Here is an 18098-nt window from a genome sequence, read left to right as displayed (position 1 = left end):
CGTCACGCAACAAAAAAAATCCACGTACATCGTCGGATCGTCTCGATGACAGCTACCGTGCGAGCAGGCAGACAGACCAGAGGTAAATGTATTAACTGTTAAAAAAAACTATTTTTCTGTTTACCAGGTAAAGCCCACTAAAGCTGTATAGTTTCTATTTTTTCAGAAGCGACCTGGCCACAAATGATAGCTCAACAAAGTGGCTTATCGCGTGGAAATTTATAGCAGTCAAAAATGCTGCGAACGTCACGTTGTCGATTCTAAATGCGGAGGGGAAAACCAAAGGACCCGTGGGGAAATCCACGCGACTCTTGGGAGAGAGAGACACGCAAACTCCGAATATCCGAATATTCAGTACAGGCGTCCATGCTTAGTGTCGAACTCACGACCTCCTGTATACCAGGCGAGGTAGTTAACATCTCGCCAGCCCTAACCGTGACAACGTGTTCAAGCTTGGCTGGGAGACGTCGTCAAAAGGTAAACGGAAGACCTTCACCTCATGAAAGCGCAAACAACACCAAGAACAACAACAACAACACGTGCATTGAAATCGCATCGCATGCGTCGCCACGGGCTTCTAATGCAGCACTGTACGTGGGGCGAGTTGGCTTGGTAGGAGACGAGGGAGGTGGAGGGAGAGGAGGAGGAGGAGAGGGAGGAGGAGAACCATCACCATGGCAACGACAGTTTTCTGACAGGACGTCGCCTGGCAGTACATCATCATTATCTTCACCAGCTTTGACAGGAGCTCCACAACTAGCCGTGACGCTCTCGTTGATAGAGCCCCCCCCCCCCTCTCCATGGCACGATGTCTTCCCGGCACGATCACGATCCATCGGACGTCTACCTGACCCTCTTCATCACCGGCACAAGCAGCTGACGCCAGCCCTCATGCACCGGCTCCAGCCCCCCACCACCCACCCCAGCAAATACCCCCCCCACCCCCACCCGTCCCCGGGCAGTAGCATGGACAGCGGTATTGCCACAGAGCACGAGGGCAGGCAGATTGAACAGATCGGCAAACTTATCGGGGTTTGTGTTGGGGGGAAAAGCAGATGCCCGAGGCATCGGTGGTAGTGCTCGTCTTGCGACTGGTCTCGCGCACGAGCACGATCGTTTTAAATATTATATTTTTTGTGGGGGGGGGGGGAGGGAGAATAAAACATGACTTGATCCTCGACTAAAAAAAAAATCGCCTGAACTCTCTTTGGGGCCGCCCATAAATGACGTCACGCACCTGGGAGGGGGGGGGGGGTCAGACATTTGTGACGATGTGTGACGAGGGGGGGGGGGGGGGAGGAGAAATGTGACGTCACGTAAAAATTCGCAACTTTAAATAAATATCGACAATAAATGTTTTCTCCTACAACATCAGAGTGCAGCGCCACATTAAATACGCACTACAATGACAATAGTTTTAAGCGATTTGAAGCATGTTTAGTTTTTTTTTTGGGGGGGGCAGAGCTTTGTGACGTCATATTTGAGGGGGGGGGGGTCTGACTTTTTGTGACGCCGTGTGACGAAGGGGGGGGGGGTCAAAAATCGTCCAAAATCGCGTGACGTCATTTATGGACGGCCCCTTTGCTTTTTGCTTCCGAGCATTGCCTTATCCACTCTACCTTTTTACAACAGCCACGTCGCGTTACGCAATCGTCGTTTGAAAATAATACAACGGATAGGCGCGTGGCAGTGGTGATGACGTTCCCTCTGAGCCGTAACAAGTGACGTATTGGTATTGAATCTCAAAGGACTTCCCACTCGGATATATGTAGAGTCTCTCGGATATGACCACAGAAGGGTCTGTTGCCAGACGTTCGCGATTCATTCCCTCGCAAGCGGAGGCGCGTCACGTCTTGTCCCTCGTCGTGATGCAAGGTTCTCGGACATTTGGCAAATGGTACCGCTTCTGCGGCCGTCTGGAACGTTCCTCCCTCCCGATCTTAGAAAGCCACCGGAGCTATGCACTTCTTAATCGTATGCAGTGAAAACTAATTTTTTTTTAGAACTGCTTGTTGCGTTTTAGTTTTTGCCGTCCTTCCCCTGCACCTCCGACTAGCACGGTTGGCTACGTACGGTGCGAAAGAAGTTCAACATACACACATACAAGAGTCACGTCTCCTCCCTAACCGAGGTGTACGGTTGGCGTCCCCCCCCCCCACCACTGCTGTACCCACAGAAGCAGCGATTTATTTCTTGTGGGAGATTCCCTGGGTCGCTTGGAGACTGCACTACACTTGTGACCAGTAGCCGCAGTCGTAACACGAGAGGCATACTGGACGTGGCGTGCCGGCACGAGAGGAATACTGGATGTGGCGTGCCGGCTGCAGAAATATGTTCTGCGCAGACGGCGAGACGAGACCCGGGTGAAAACACATTCCTGCGGAGGGAGCTGGTAGGAACGTTGGGTTGCTCGGTCAATGGCCAGGGTCAACGGCGGCGTGGTGTATTACTGTATTCCGCAAATATGCCCGACTGTGAGGGCGGGCACAAGCCGGCGTGAGTAGGTTAAACGTTGAGTTTTATAAGGGCACCACGGGGTAACCAGCCCCTCCCCACCAAGCCCCTTCCAACCCTCCCCACCCAGCCCCTCCCCACCCTCCCCTCCCCACCCAGCCCCTCCCTCCCCACCCAGCCCCTCCCTGCACGACGGATGGACGGACACAATAATCCCCTGTGGGCTGGTGTAACCAGGAGGTTCCTACCAGTATTAAGCAATGGACATGGGTTGGATTTTATTCTTTGACTTAAAACTTTCGTGACTGCAGGAATTCATATTGTTGGTTCTTTCAGTAAAGTCACTCTCTGTTAGGAATGCGTGCGCGTGTCATAGTGACGTCACGCACCTGGGGGGGGGGGTCAGACATTTGTGATGTCGTGTGACGATGGGGGGGGGGGTCAAAAATCGTCCAAAATCGCGTGACGTCATTTATGGACGGCCCCATAGATGATGTGGGGAACGGTAGCCGAGCGGTTCGCGCGCTGCTCTACGAATCTGGCCACCCGAGTTCGATTCCCGCTCACGGCCAACACCGGTGACGATTATGTGTATCGGTCATGGGCCTCCTCCCCTAGGTCGACTCAGCCTCAGACGAGTCCCTGGTGCGGTGTGGAAAAACCTCGCCACAAGGGCTACAAAGGCGGCCCGGGGCGTGGTGCTGACACACCCACCCCCTCGTGTGCCGTGCCGGCCTTCATAGGTGCTCGCAAACAGCGCTTGCTCCTACAGCCTGTTACGGCTATACGAGGGGGTCTTTGTGTCACAGATGAGTCGTAAGTTGTATGCGTATGATACGTTTCCGTGAGCTCCGTGCTTACACATTAGACGTGTCAGCTCTCGCATTGGCACGGTGGAGAAATGCCCGGTACATTCAACGATCATGCTTCCCAAACAGTCCCCGGTATAGATGCGGGAGTGCTGAAATTCTACTTGGCCGCACAGCGTTGTGCATTCCTCCTTCAAACAAATAAAAAAACACCCCCATTCTATCGTGCGCACTCTGCTGCGTTTTCATCCCAACAAAAAAATACTTGCTACGAAGAAGGGCCATTGCCTGAAACGTCGCCTATCACATTACCCTTTGAGGTGTGCGTTGCTCACAGCTGCCAACGCAGCAGCAGCAGAAGGATCGGCATCACCGCCCAACGATTTGTTGTATTCCAAAGGTTTGCGCCATTATTCAACCAAATGATCGATGCACACTGCCATTAATTCATCACCAACCCCCGACAACACGAATCATTTGACTCCGTTCCTCGCTGACACGTCAGGTGAGCGCTCTTCCTCTACTCTCGGCGGGGAGCCCTTGGCGAGCACAATGTACACATGTTGAACTTCTTTCGCACCGCACGTAGCTAACCGGAGGCGCGGGGGAAGGCCCGCAAACTAAACACGAAAATCAATTCTAAAGAAATTAGATTTCAAACTAGATTGAAAAGTGCCATAGCTTCAGCGGCGTCTTAATATCGGAAGGAAGAGAGCGTTCCAGACGGTCGCAGAATGTGCATCTGAAAGCGCCGAGCTATGCCGGTGACCGCCATCTTTGTTCGATGGCCACCAGCCAAAAAGCCGTCGCCGCTGCTGCTGCCGCTTGCTGCTGCCGCTTGCTGCGAGGATGACCGCCGGACTTTGCGTGGCGGTCGATGCTCCCTGAGGAGCATCTGCGGCGAGGTATTCGTGGTTCACTTGCGTGTCACGAGGAGGTTCCGTGGTCGACGCCCGCGGGGTCTCTGCGCGTCGCTGCCGGCACGCCGCACGAGGAGGTGGCGTGACCGCTCGTTGGTGACACTGAACGAGCGGTGGAAATTCCACGTTACTCTGGCAGCAGTGGTTGTTCTCCCCAGTGAGTGGCACTCATTGTATTAACCCATTGTGACCATCACCATGTTATCATCATCATCAGAATTGTCACGCATCGTCATCTTTGACACAGGACTTTGACAAGGAGCCACCACCGGCATCACGCGTGCCCACTGCAGTCCCCTTTTTTCTCGACGAGGTGGGAATTGACGCGGCACGAAAGCCGACTTCTCAGCCTTATTTTTGGCCAGCGTTAATTCAGTCTTGTATATAAATATTTTTTATATATTTGTCGAAGCCTTAGGCTAGGCGTCAACGTTTAGAATTGTATTATGAGTCTTATCTCCATCTGCTCGTTGACTAATTACCCCAAGCACCGAGTTAGTCCTTGATTCTAGAACGTTGGTGTGAGCACAGGTGCGATGCGCTGTCACAGCACGGCTGCATCAGATATATGCACTTTGCTCTTACGTGCATGCACAGTACGCATGTGTACACATTTCAAGCCTATATTAATCTGTGTGCGTGAGAGTATGTATGCACCATACATACATGGGGAGCGGTAGTGTAGCGGTCAGCGCTGCGTTACGAACCGGGCGACCTGAGTCCGATTCCCGCTCACGGCCAACACCAGTGACGGTTATTCTGAGCCTCCTCTAGGTCGACTCAGCTTAAAATGAGTACCTGGTGCGGCGTGTAAAAAAATAAAAACATCGCCACTGCGGAGACAAAGGCTGCCGGCCGTACTGATGACCACCCACCCCCTCACGTGCCGTTCCGGCCTTCAAAGGTGCTCGCTAACAGCACTTGCCCCAACAGTCTGTTGAGGCTATGGGGGAGATATTTGCCTTATATGTGTGCATCCGCCCATTCCGAGCTCCACCCCCCACGTCTCCCAATTCACGCGGTGGAACGCGGATGAGAAATCGCACCGTAATAGCAGTAGACGGGGCCCGCCTCTGCGCACCACGTGCATTGGAATTGAGTCTTCACGGCTCGCCGAGCAGCTTCGGCTCTAAACAAATAACTCCACCTGGAGCAGGGAATGGGATGGCGAGAGTCAAGGATGGATTTGTAGTAGGGGGATGGGGGGGAGTGTTGGAGGGAGGGGGCGGACGCGCGCGCGATGCGTCGGGTTTAACAATTCATTCAATGTGCCTCGTTTCCCGCATTCCACATGCAAACACTGCCGCCGGTGTCACGCCGTGAGAAATTTCCACTGAAAACCGACACATTCCCATTGCGCGCGTCTCTCTCTCTCTCTTGGAGCTCTCGCGTCCAGCAGCGTGTAACATCGCCGCATCTCAGAGAGCAGCGTCCGGAACAGGACATCGCAGAACTACTTCTGAGGCGCCACTCAAATTCCGAATCTATTACTGGTAGGAACCTCCTGGTTACACCAGCCCACAGGGGATTATTGTGTCCGTCCGTCCGTCGTGCATCCAAAAATGGGAGGGGTGGGGCTGGGTGGAGAGGGGAGGGTGGGGAGGGGCTGAGTGGGAAGGGTGGGGAGGGGCTGGTTGGGAGGGTGGGACTGGGTGGGGGCTGGGAGGGGTGGGGCTGGGTGGGGAGGGGCTGGTCACCCCGTGGTGCCCTTATAAAACTCAACGTTTAACCTACTCACGCCGGCTTGTGCCCGCCCTCACAGTCGGCCATATTTGCGGAATACACCACGCCGCCGTTGACCCTGGCCATTGACCGAACAACCAAACGTTCCTACCAGCTCCCTCCGCAGGAATGTGTTTATTTATACTGGAGGAATACGACGAGCTACAACAATTTTATTTTCACAGATGTCCAGTCAGGTGATGGCGGTGGCAGTGATGGTTGCGGTGATGTACCTTATCATGTGTCCTGCTACTGAGTCGATTTGTTGCGTGGCAATCAGACCAACAATGTCATCTTCTTCACTCACTCTCTTCGAGAGAGTGAACACTGCCGCACAGTATTGGCAATGCACCGCTGCCAATGCAGTCTCACAGGAAGAAACAAAGTTAGCATTTGCATCAGCTGAGCAACGTGGCATTGTTTCTCTTTGAACAGCTCCCGCTGGCTGCCGTGTGATGTGATTTACACCGTGTTTTATACTCTAATAGGTTATCCCTGATTATAACCGTCTGTGATTGGCTGGAATCGATCCTGTGTCGCTTATTCTGATTGAAAACGTATTCGCTGTGTGCATTCATTTGAATGAATGAATGTATGATGTTGAACTTCTTTGGCGCCCTACGGAGCCAACCATACTGTGTGCACGTCTTATCCGAACCGTGAATATGATGACACTGTATTTTCTTTAGAGGATGTATGCATTTGTTTATAGCTCATACTTTTCTCAAATACCATTTTATTTTGAGAAACGCCCGCTTATACGAATAAAAAAAAACACAGTCATCAGAAACATGGTAACTGTACCGAACGTGGATTACCCATAATCCATCAGCTAATAGCTCATCCCATCGTCCCTCTGCGGTCAATGAAATCAGAGCCACTTTCCTGAGAATTCATCAACGGTTCGTTTCCCTATGGAATGAGCAAAAAATAAATGTCCGTACGCAGCACCGTGTCATTTCTACCGCTGAGACAGAAACCGACCACCGACGGAGCCGAACACAATCCCAGCGCGTACGCCCCTTTGAGCAGCGAGACATTTTGATCTCCCCTGGTAACAAAAATAAATTGCGGTGTCTCTAAAAGGAATGCCACTCACTGCACCGACGGCTCGCAGATCAAGATCTTCGCCGCGCACCTGTGAAACGCTCCGTGAATATTTGACGACATGCGAAGTGATTCAACCACCTCCTTTATTTATACACCGTGGTTATTTTTTCCCCTCTTTCCAATTAAATATTCACTCGACAATTAACCCCGGCTCATTTCATGGCTCTGTTCGTTAAGCCTCTCTGGATAGGTGTCCCCTCTAACCTTCTCAACCCCCCCCCCCCCCCACGTGCAATTTTCAACCCCTCTGTTCTAAACTAAACTATTTTTTTTTATTTTATCAGGTAAGGTCCGCTGACCTATAAAGCTTTTTTTTCAGAAGCGACCTGGCCACAAATGACAGCCACATTAATTGGCTTATCAAGTGTAAAATGTAAAGCAGCCAAATCCTCTAAAAGCATGTTGATTCCAAATGGGGAGGGGGAAACCGGAGGACCAGGAAAATGTTTCACACGACCAAGGGGAAAGAGACGTGAAAACTCCAAATACACAGGCGTCGGGATTGAAGCGACGACCTCCTGTTTCCTAGGCGAGGGAGTTAACATCTCGCCACAGCGCCGCCCTAACCCTCCTCTACCCACATCAAGACCACCAACATCCCTCCACCCGTCGTCTCCAGTCAGCTCTTAACTCTCCCACACCGGGAGATGTAAAGCCGTTACCAGATTTATGGGGCATGTGCTTTTAGCGAGCACCTATTACATTCCGGCACGCCGCACGAGGAGGTGGTGTGACTGCTCGACACTGAACGAGCGGTGGGAATTCCACGTTACGCTGACAGCAGCGGTTGTTCTTCCTAGTGAGTGGCACTCATTTTATCAACCCATTGTGACCATCGCTATGTTATAATCATCATCATTGTCACGCATCGTCAGCTTTGATACAAGACTTCAGATTAGGATGTGTAGCATGCAACAACATTTTATTGCATACAATATTTCAGAAACCCGGGGTAAAATATGCCCTCGCAGATAGAGGCGTCGAAAGTCGTGAAGCAGCAATAAAATATTTCTTTTTTAGCCAACATCAGCGTAAACATATTCTTGGTTACATTTTTACCTAAAACTTTCGTGACTGCGGGAATTCATATTCTTGGTTCTTTCGGTAAAGTCACGTAACTAGAAAAAAATAATAATAAAATAGATTTTAAATAAAACATAAATAAAAGCAAAAAACCCACGACGTTTCGATCGCAACAGAAGCGGTCTTCATCAGGCGGAGAGAAATTATCTCTTTTCTCCGCCTTTTTTTTCTTTTATTATTTTCAAAGTATAATTTTTATTTTTTCCATCTACGTGACTTTACCGTAAGAACCAAGCATATGAATTCCTGCAGTCACAAAAGTTTCAAGTCAAAATAGAAGCATAAACAATCTCGCCATCATCATCATCAGCAGCAGTAGCAGATACAACAGCAGCCGCAACAGAAATAGTTGCTACCTTCGCCCTGGAGTCTTGATCAATTATTCAGCGACCTCATGGCGTCTGCACGTGTCACATCTCAGCTTCTGGGAGGAAAGTCGCTGCGTAAGTAGGTCTCCATAAGTGTGCATCCGTGCGTACGCGTGAGAGTGCTGTGGGTCGGTGTCCTTGCACGTGCTCGCAAACAGCACTTGCCCCAACAGTCTGTTGAGGCTACGGGGGGATGATAATTGTTTTTTTACCCTTTTATCTGGCAACAAAACTGACACCTTTTTTAACAAGCAGTCATGTTTGCATTGACCACAATACCTGCGGTCGGAATGCAAACAAAAAACACAACTCTGTTAATGTATGCACTGTCCTTGAAATTGATTGGTCCACACCCGAGACAGCTTTCCTTAGAGCCTAGTCTCACATGGTGTTGGACCAGATGACGCCAAAAGGCACACAACTCAAAGACAATGCACCATCAGAGTATGAGAGCTCGGGGATTACGCATATACACCATTGGAACCTCATTTGCCAGTAGCAAAATATAATTGTTTTTTTACCCTTTTATCTGGCAACAAAACTGACACCTTTTTTTTGTTTTACGAGGGGGATCTTTGTCTTTTTTGTTGTGGGAACGGCGGTGAACAACTCGCGGTTCGTTTGCAGATCGCGCTCTGAAACCAGACAGCATGGGTTCGATTCCCGGCCGTGGTTAACACCTCTCGGGGAGTGACATCTCATCGGGTCCTGCGTCTGCGTTTTAGGTTGACTCGGCCTTAAATGAGTACCTCGTTTGGTGTGTGTAAACATCGGTGCTGCGGAGACAAATGGGGCCGGGTGTGGTGCTATCCATGCCGTCCTACTGTTATGCCCTCTTCAAGACCTCCTTGATAAGTGCTCGCTGGAAGCACTTGATGCAACCTCCTGTTCAAGGCTATAGAGATGAATTTTGTCTTTTTTTATATAAGATACATGTTTATGGAAACGTATACAAAAACGAACAGTAGGCATCGGTTTTCATTGCGAAGGTAAAACGGGGTTGTTTTTTTTCTTGATTTGAAGCTTTCGTGACTGCAGGAATCCATACTCTTTGGTTCTTTCGGTAAAAGAGTATGTTTTTTTTCTATCATCTTTTCATCTTTTCACCCAATTATATTCCAACCGTGCTACAGCGACGGGTTATGAGACACGTGGTAGTCTCTGGATTCCTGACGTTGAGCGTCTCAACATCGCTTCGTGGACAATTACTTCAGAACTACTTCTGAGGTCACTTCAACTGATCTCTCCTCCACCAAGACAAATATCTCCCGTATAGCTTTAACAGACACGTTGGAACAAGTGGTGTTAGTGGGCAGAATCTGTGAAGGCCGGCACGGCACGCTAGGACATGGGTGGCCAGCGCCACGCCAGACTGCATTTGTCTCCTGAGTGGCAATGATTTAGACACCGCGCGCGGTACTCATTTGAGGCTGAGTCGACCTAGGGGTAGCCCAGGACCGGTTCAGACAATCGTCACTGGTGTTGGCCGTGAGCGAGAATCGAACCCGGGGTCGCCGGTTTCGTAGCTCAGCGCGATAACCGCTGTGCCACCGCTCCCAACGAAGTGGACAAACAACGACAGCAGCAACAACAACAGCAGCAACCCCCGTTCACCACTAAGCGGCGGTGACGTCACCGCAGCGCTTGTGCCAGGCTAGGTGCGCCGCGTGAAGTGTGGAGTGCCCCGCTGGCAAGAGGTCGCACGCAGCGCCTGCTCCGTCGACCCCGTGCGAAGGCGACGCGCGGGGCGGACCTCTTATCGATGTGCCCCCCCCCATCCCTTGCCCTCAGTCTGCCCGGCACGGTGAAGCGCCGGGTGAACGCCCTCAGGAACCTGCAGCTGCGCTACGTGCAGCTCGAGTCGCGCTTCTACCACGAGGTGCACGGCCTGGAGTGCAAGTACGCATCTCTCTACCAGCCCTACCTGCAGCGGGTACGAACCGGTGTGTTGATTTGCCGTATCGAACATTCCCTGCCCCCCCCCCACCTCCTCCCTCCCCCTATTATTTTTAAATGAATCGCCGTTTTTATAAAAAAAAAAGTACATACTACTTCTCTCACCCGCCATGGGAATGCGGAATTTCCATTGCTGGCGAAGAGCGACTAGCGGAGGATGAGCGCGGCATCACGGTGGCTTTGACTTGTTCGTCTCTTGTTCATTCCCACTGTAACCCGACGGCTATGCGCACGTCGCATCCCTCTTACGCGCTGCCCCCAACCGTCGCCACACTTCAGTTTCGTGTCCGGCACGTTTACCGTGACCGGACAAGCGACCAAACTGGGGACGGGAGGAGCGCCGGTGCCAGGCAGCGGAAATGCCGAATGGAGCGGCTAAGCATAAAAAGAGCCGGCATAATAGGCCTCCTTGACAACAACAACAACAACAAATAAACCCTGACATCGCATTGCGTCATTGCTACAAAAACCCGGACACGTCGATCAATTCCTGGGCTATCCGGGTCACACCGGGGCATTGGGGCGATTCCCCCACGCGCGACCCCCTCCCCCCCACGCCTTTGGGTAGATTCCCACCCAGCGACGGCCGGCGGCTGCTGCTGCTTCCCCCTCCTGCGGGCGGTCATTCGGCTTTAGCGGGGTGGGCATAGGTGGGGGGGGGGGGTCCCATGAAGATAATCATCGTGGCTTAATTTCTCCTCTCGATATTTTCCGGAACGCTCCTCGACTGGCTTGGAGCAAGGATCGTCGGCATGAGGCACCACCAGTAGAGTACAATATACGCATTAACCATGATAATCCTCGTTTGAAAAATAAGAATACGTGTTACCTTTTCTGGCAATAAAACAGGTGTTAAGATGTTCAAACACCAAATAGATGCTTTTGGCAACACCTCTTTTATTGCCATTTTTCATACTTTGATGCTGAGAATAAATGTCCCATGACATAATTATCCTATACATTTTGCCCTATATTCCTACGATAACATGAACAAGCTTAAGCACAAAACAAGGCGAGTTGGATGTGGCTAGGTGCCAAAATAATTCCAGGAAGAGCAGAAATAAATCATTGCTCATCGTCGTCATCGTCGATCGTGCGGTGCAAGTCGAGGCGCCAGTACCAAGGGGGCATTCGAGGCGCCCTGAGAACGATTCTTTAAGGGCGCTTTGTAAATTTAAATTATTATTATTACTACCATGATCGATGAGCGTGGAAGGGAAGGGATCGAAGACCAAACGCAGCGTGCGGGGTGAAGGAGGTCGGAGTGGGAGCGGGCGGAGGGGGCGGTGGTGCGAGATGGGACGACGACCACACATTTGACGGGGGAAGCCAACTGCACGTGTGGAACTTCTTTAGCTCCGTACGTAGCCATCCGTGCTAATCGCAGGTGCTGGGTGAAGGACAATAAACCGAACACAAAAAGCAATTTGCCCACCTCGGGCCAAGCACGGCTGAGGGCCACTCATGAACAGATGGTGAATGTGTTGGTGCGATGCTTGATCACCATTGCCCCCTTACTTTGGCATTCGCAGCATTCGCAATTAGGGAAATGGGCAGCGCGTGGAGGGTTGCCGACCGCGTGGGGGCGTGAGATTAACGAGGGGTGGCGTGAGATCATCCGTGGCGGGGCGAGGGAGGGGGGAGTGGTGGGCATGGTGGCATGGGAAGTTTCTCAATCGCTGGGTGGATCTGCGGCGTCGTGAGAGGCCAACGGGGAGGGGACATTTGCGTTGCGTCATTCGTCCGATTTGTGGAGTCGAACTCAGACCACCGGCTTCGTTGGCGCGGTGCCCTGACCACCGCACCGACGGTCCAGCCCTTGAAATGTCATATTAATAGTAAGCACTGCTGCGTAATATATTGAAATGTGCATGGGATTATTTTGTTTTCTGGACAGATTATTTGGTGACACTGCTTTGGCAGTGGTGGTGCACAAATAGCAGAAATCTCGACACATTTGTCAATAACACTGTGGCCTTTAAAGGAAAAATATATAACAGACGACATTTCGTGCAATGGCCCTTATTCGTAGCGCGTGCTATGACGCGGGGAGGTGACATCCATCTCACGTGCTACGAAGAAGGGATATTGCCTGAAACGTCGCCTATTATTCTCTTCTTCTTTTTTATTCTGCAGTGCTATCGACTAACCTGTTGCGGTTCTATTTATTAATTAATACAAATGCTGCGTGGCACTCGCCCGGGAACGCCGGAACGTTCCGCCACTTCGACCGCGAGGTCTCGAGACGGCGGGCGAGCACAGCAACTGAATTACAAATCGCCGCTCGCAGTCATTCACTTCTTCCTACGGCTCAATTCTCTCCACAACCGCGGCGCCGCTTGTCGAACGCTCGCGTGGCGGGCGCGCGACCAGCGTCGGTGTGCCGGCCGCGAGCGATTTCAGCCCCACCCGATGTTCAGAAAAGTATTGATATAAAATTCCATCGATTCGGCAGTTTTTTTTTCTTCGTGCAATGCATTTTGGCGGAAACCGCCTCCACCCCCACCCCCCGCCTCTGCTGGCGCATATCTGCCTATTTATGCAGACTGCAGTAAGAATCCGAAGAGCTGTGAAGCTCTTTGTCACAGATGTCCAGTCGGGGCGGGTCAGCGAGTTACGTAAATCAGGCTGCTGCTGTCGTCGTCGTCGGCGTCGGCGGTCGCTTGTCTTGATCTCGGGGGTCACACGTCTCGACCGTTGTTGATTCACTGCGTTTCCTGACAGAGGCGAGATATTGTGAGCGGGACGCTGGAGCCCTCAGAGGTGGAAACCGAATGGACTCTCAACGACGAAGAACACGTGAGCGACAAGACGCGTCAAGTCCGCTCGCCCGTTTCCCTCGCCCTCTCGACCGCCGTGCCCACTACCCCTCACCCCATCATCTCTCCCCCGCTGGCTGCCTCGCAGACAGTTCGTGGAGTGCTTGCAATCGGGGGGCGGGGGGGAGGTTAGGAGTTGGATTCCATGGTCGGGAGTCGACTGAACCCGACATCCCTCTGGGGTTGATGGATTGGTGCGGGATCTCCAGGGCGGTTTGTCTCATGCGGGAGCTTCCCCCTCCACCATGTCCGTGCAGCCCTCTTATCTCTCCACCGCTGGATGAAGGCCTCGGGCCATGCGGTGCGGGTCATGCGAGTTCGTTCATTTTCTGACCGCACCTTACCAAGCCGGTCAGTTGCCCGGTTGGTGAAGCTGGGGAAAGTTGACGTGTGAACAGAAGGGTATGGCGCAACACTCGATTTGTCTGCACTGTTCTCTCTGCTGCCCATCGCCACGTAGCCCCACAGGAGCCGATAGTCACCTGTGTTGTGATGCATGGTGGCCACCCGTCCGGGCACTATCCAGGGCCAGGTTTGTGTGACCTTCTGAGATAGGACGACACTGCCTGCCATGGTACACTCGGGGTCAATTGGTCACGCACCTCTCGATCTTGGTGTGCGTTGTTCTTTGGGTCTTTCGGTAAAGTCACGTAGATAGGTTCAAATTAATAAAACAAAATAAAAAAAAATCCACGACGTTTCGATCACTACACAAGCGATCGTCATAATTTGAACCTATCTACGTGACTTTATCGAAAGAATATGAATTCCTGCAGTCACGAAAGCTTTGAGTCAATAATTAATGTGCGCACTTTATTTTGCTCGCCTCCTCTCCCACTCTCTGCCTCTCGCAATCCTCCTCCTGTTCTCATCACTCCCGGCCTCTCTCCATCTCTCTCTCTCTCCATCTCTCTCTCTCTCTCCATCTCTCTCTCTCATTCTCGTTATCTCTCTTTTACTTCGTCTTTTAAAATGTCCTTCCCTCTCTTCCCCCTCCCCTCCCTCCACCTCCTCCTCCTCTCTCCACCGCCCTCCCTCATTTTCTCGGAATCTCCCTCTCACACCTCCCACCCTCCCTTCAGACCCTCTCCTTCCCAAACTCTCATTCCCTCTCGCCATGCCTCACCCCCTCCTTACCACCCCCCACTAGCCCTCTTCATTCTACCGTCTCATTCCCTCTCGCCATGCCTCACCCCCTCCTTACCACCCCCCACTAGCCCTCTTCATTCTACCGTCTCATTCCCTCTCGCCATGCCTCACCCCCTCCTTACCACCCCCCACTAGCCCTCTTCATTCTACTGTCTCATTCCCTCTCGCCATGCCTCATCCCCTCCTTACCACCCCCCACTAGCCCTCTTCATTCTACCGTCTCATTCCCTCTCGCCATGCCTCACCCCCTCCTTACCACCCCCCACTAGCCCTCTTCATTCTACTGTCTCATTCCCTCTCGCCATGCCTCACCCCCTCCTTACCACCCCCCACTAGCCCTCTTCATTCTACTGTCTCATTCCCTCTCGCCATGCCTCATCCCCTCCTTACCACCCCCCACTAGCCCTCTTCATTCTACCGTCTCATTCCCTCTCGCCATGCCTCACCCCCTCCTTACCACCCCCCACTAGCCCTCTTCATTCTACTGTCTCATTCCCTCTCGCCATGCCTCATCCCCTCCTTATCTCCCTCCCTTCTCCTCCCACTCCTCCGCCCGGCCCCGTCCCTGTGTCCCTATGACATTCCCATCAATACCGCCCGCGCCTGGCCGCCGTGAATGTTAATTGGCGATCTCCCTCCGCAGCCCCCCCCTCCTCCTCCATCCTTTGAGCCCAGACCGGCGGCGATGCCACCCCCCCCACCCCCCGTCCCTCTCCAAGCCGATGACGCGCCTCGGCTCACGTCCAGGGGGGACGGAGAGCGACGATCGTTACCCACGGGACACTCGTTCTAGACGAGAGTCGGCGGGGGGCAAGCTAATTGTAATTGCGTAATCACTCATGCGCCCAACTGTGTTGTTGGCCTCGCGATTACCACGAAAAAAGAAAGGGAACGGCCAGAGAGCGAGGAGACTTGGGCCGCGTTCGACAAATACAATCGGAGATGATAACCGCACTCTTAACCGGGGTCTTCCTGCACACAGATGCCGTCTTATTTCTGTCCTCCTTCCCATGTCCTATAACACGATTGGTTGGTCAGGACTCGCGTTGCTTTGTCTACAGGGCCCGATTTAAATATATTTGCCGCATGGGCAGCAGAGCAGGAAAACCCCAGCCGCCCCATCTCCACCTGCCTTTTACAAAGACAGGCACGCAGACGCATTCACATATATACGGACTGACACACAAAGACAAATATCCCCCGGATAGGCTGAACGGACTGTTGGGGCAAGTGCTGTTAGCGAGCACGTGTGATGACCGGCAAGGCACACGAGGTGGTGGGTGGCCAGTACCACACCCGGTCGCCTTTGTCTCCCCAGTGGCGATGTTTATGCACCGCACCAGGTACTCATTTGAGGCTGAACCTATCTAGTGGAGACCCAGGACCGGTTCAAATATTCGCTACTGGTATTGGTCATCAGCGGGAATTGAGCTCGGGTCGCCGGGTTCGTAGTGTAACGCGCTAACCGCTGCACAAGACACACACACAGTCACATACACACAGACATACACACATGCAGGCGCACACACACAATCCCCACCCCCTCGTGTGCTGCGCGAGTGCGATATGGCAGGGTTAATCTGTGTCGGATGGGGAAATTGGAGGGAAAAATTAGAACGCCCACATACAACAGTAATGCATAAAAGTAGCAGTGCTAATGTATTTTGACCCAGTTTATGTAATAGCATGTGTGATGGGGGCGGGGGGACTTCCCCGTGGGGACCTCTGCAGTTTTGACGCCGGACAAAATGTCCCATTTGCCCTCCACTAGGATGAAACTCCCTCCCCGTGCCTGCCCCCCACAAAACGAGCCTCATCCATCACCCAGCTCGACCCACCACTTAGCCCCCACCCACCACTTAGCCCCACCCACCACTTAGACCCCACCCACCACCTAGCCCCACCCACCACTTAGACCCCACCCACCACCTAGCCCCACCCACCACTTAGACCCCACCCACCACTCAGCCCCACCCACCACCTAGCCCCACCCACCACCTAGCCCCACCCACCACTTAGACCCCACCCACCACCTAGCTCCACCCACCACCTAGCCCCACCCACCACTTGGCCACACCCACCACTTATCCCCACCCACCACTTAGATCCCACCCACCACTTAGCCCCACCCACCACCTAGCCCCACCCACCACTTAGCCCCCACCCACCACTTAGCCCCACCCACCACCTAGCCCCACCCACCACGTAGCCCCACCCACCACTTAGCCCCACCCACCACCTAGCCCCCACCCACCACTTAGCCCCCACCCACCATCTGGATTTAAAGCTTTCGTGACTGCAGGAATTCATACTCTTGGGTCTTTCGGTCAAGTCACGTAAATAAAAAAAATAGCTCACGACGTTTCGATTACAACACAAGCAATCGTCTTCAGGTGAGAGAGCCCACCCACCACTTGGCCACACCCACCACTTATCCCCACCCACCACTTAGATCCCACCCACCACTTAGCCCCACCCACCACCTAGCCCCACCCACCACTTAGCCCCCACCCACCACTTAGCCCCACCCACCACCTAGCCCCACCCACCACGTAGCCCCACCCACCACTTAGCCCCACCCACCACCTAGCCCCCACCCACCACTTAGCCCCCACCCACCATCTGGATTTAAAGCTTTCGTGACTGCAGGAATTCATACTCTTGGGTCTTTCGGTCAAGTCACGTAAATAAAAAAAATAGCTCACGACGTTTCGATTACAACACAAGCAATCGTCTTCAGGTGAGAGAGCCCACCCACCACTTAGCCTAACCTACCACTTAACCCCCACCCACCACTTAGCCCCACCCACCACTTAGCCCCACCTACCACTTATCACCACTCAACATAGTCCTGGAAGATGACGTTAGCCAGCGAATGTTGAGGTATCTCGATGGACCCCTCTTTATCCACACTCGGTCACGTGATGCTGCCCGAATCGCACAACATTTGTTTCCGTGCAGTCATTGGTGGACTGAAGGCCATCGACTCGCTGAGCTTGAGAGCCCGGGGCAATCACGCGTCACTGCTCTGGAGTCAAGCCCCGGCTCTCAGTGGTTGGCGGTGCCTTTCTCTCACTCCTGAGCCTCCTAACTCACTCTGACCCACTTCAACTCTCCACCGTGCTGTCCCTCATCTCGATCTGTGCTCCTCTGTCTCGTTCATTTCATTCGCCTACAGCTAAAAACGTGTGTATAGTTTTCACGAATTGTAAATAGATTGAATCTTACCCACGTGATTCTCTGTAGAGATAATAATAAATTTTTAATGAACGAATTCATGATTATGTCTATGTTGCTCCATGCGTAATAAATGCATGTAATCGATGGCGCATTAAGTGCATGCATGAGTAAATGCTTCCAGTGTTTACGCACGAACGCACACAATTGTGTGCACGTGCAGTGATCATGCGAATCAATTTTAATTCACGAGTCGATGAATTTGTTGCGTGCCTAATAAGCACGCGTCTAACAATCACCACCACCACAACCGACCACCACCAAACCACCACCACCGCTCCCGCACCCCAACAGGAGGCGAACCAGGGAGAGGAGGAGGAGAAGAAGGAGACCAACAAGGAGAGCCACGACGAGCAGAGTGAAGACGTCTTGGGAATCCCCGAATTCTGGCTCACGATCCTGAAAAACTCGGACCTTCTCGCTTACGCAGTTCAGGTAACGGCCGCAACAACCTCAGGATATCCACAGTTG

The 18098-nt window shown here is 52.6% G+C and overlaps 1 protein-coding gene across 1 annotated transcript in view; it reads left to right on the top strand.

The window, feature by feature from the left end:
• The window catches only part of LOC144718696 (nucleosome assembly protein 1-like 1), a 75163-nt gene that overhangs the window by 28357 nt on the left and 28708 nt on the right, over positions 1 to 18098 (top strand). Inside the window, exons 5-7 of the mRNA XM_078594152.1 lie at positions 10258 to 10399; positions 13147 to 13221; positions 17922 to 18062. Of these exons, the coding sequence (XP_078450278.1) occupies positions 10258 to 10399; positions 13147 to 13221; positions 17922 to 18062 (358 nt within the window). The remainder of the gene's footprint in view (positions 1 to 10257; positions 10400 to 13146; positions 13222 to 17921; positions 18063 to 18098) is intronic.

The sequence above is a fragment of the Lampetra planeri genome, chromosome 5 (genome assembly GCF_965212315.1).
Source record: "Lampetra planeri chromosome 5, kcLamPlan1.2.h2, whole genome shotgun sequence".
In the NCBI taxonomy this organism is placed as follows: Eukaryota; Metazoa; Chordata; class Hyperoartia; order Petromyzontiformes; family Petromyzontidae; genus Lampetra; species Lampetra planeri.
Note: the sequence above shows the minus strand (reverse complement) of the source record. Positions and strands in the feature narration are given on the sequence as shown.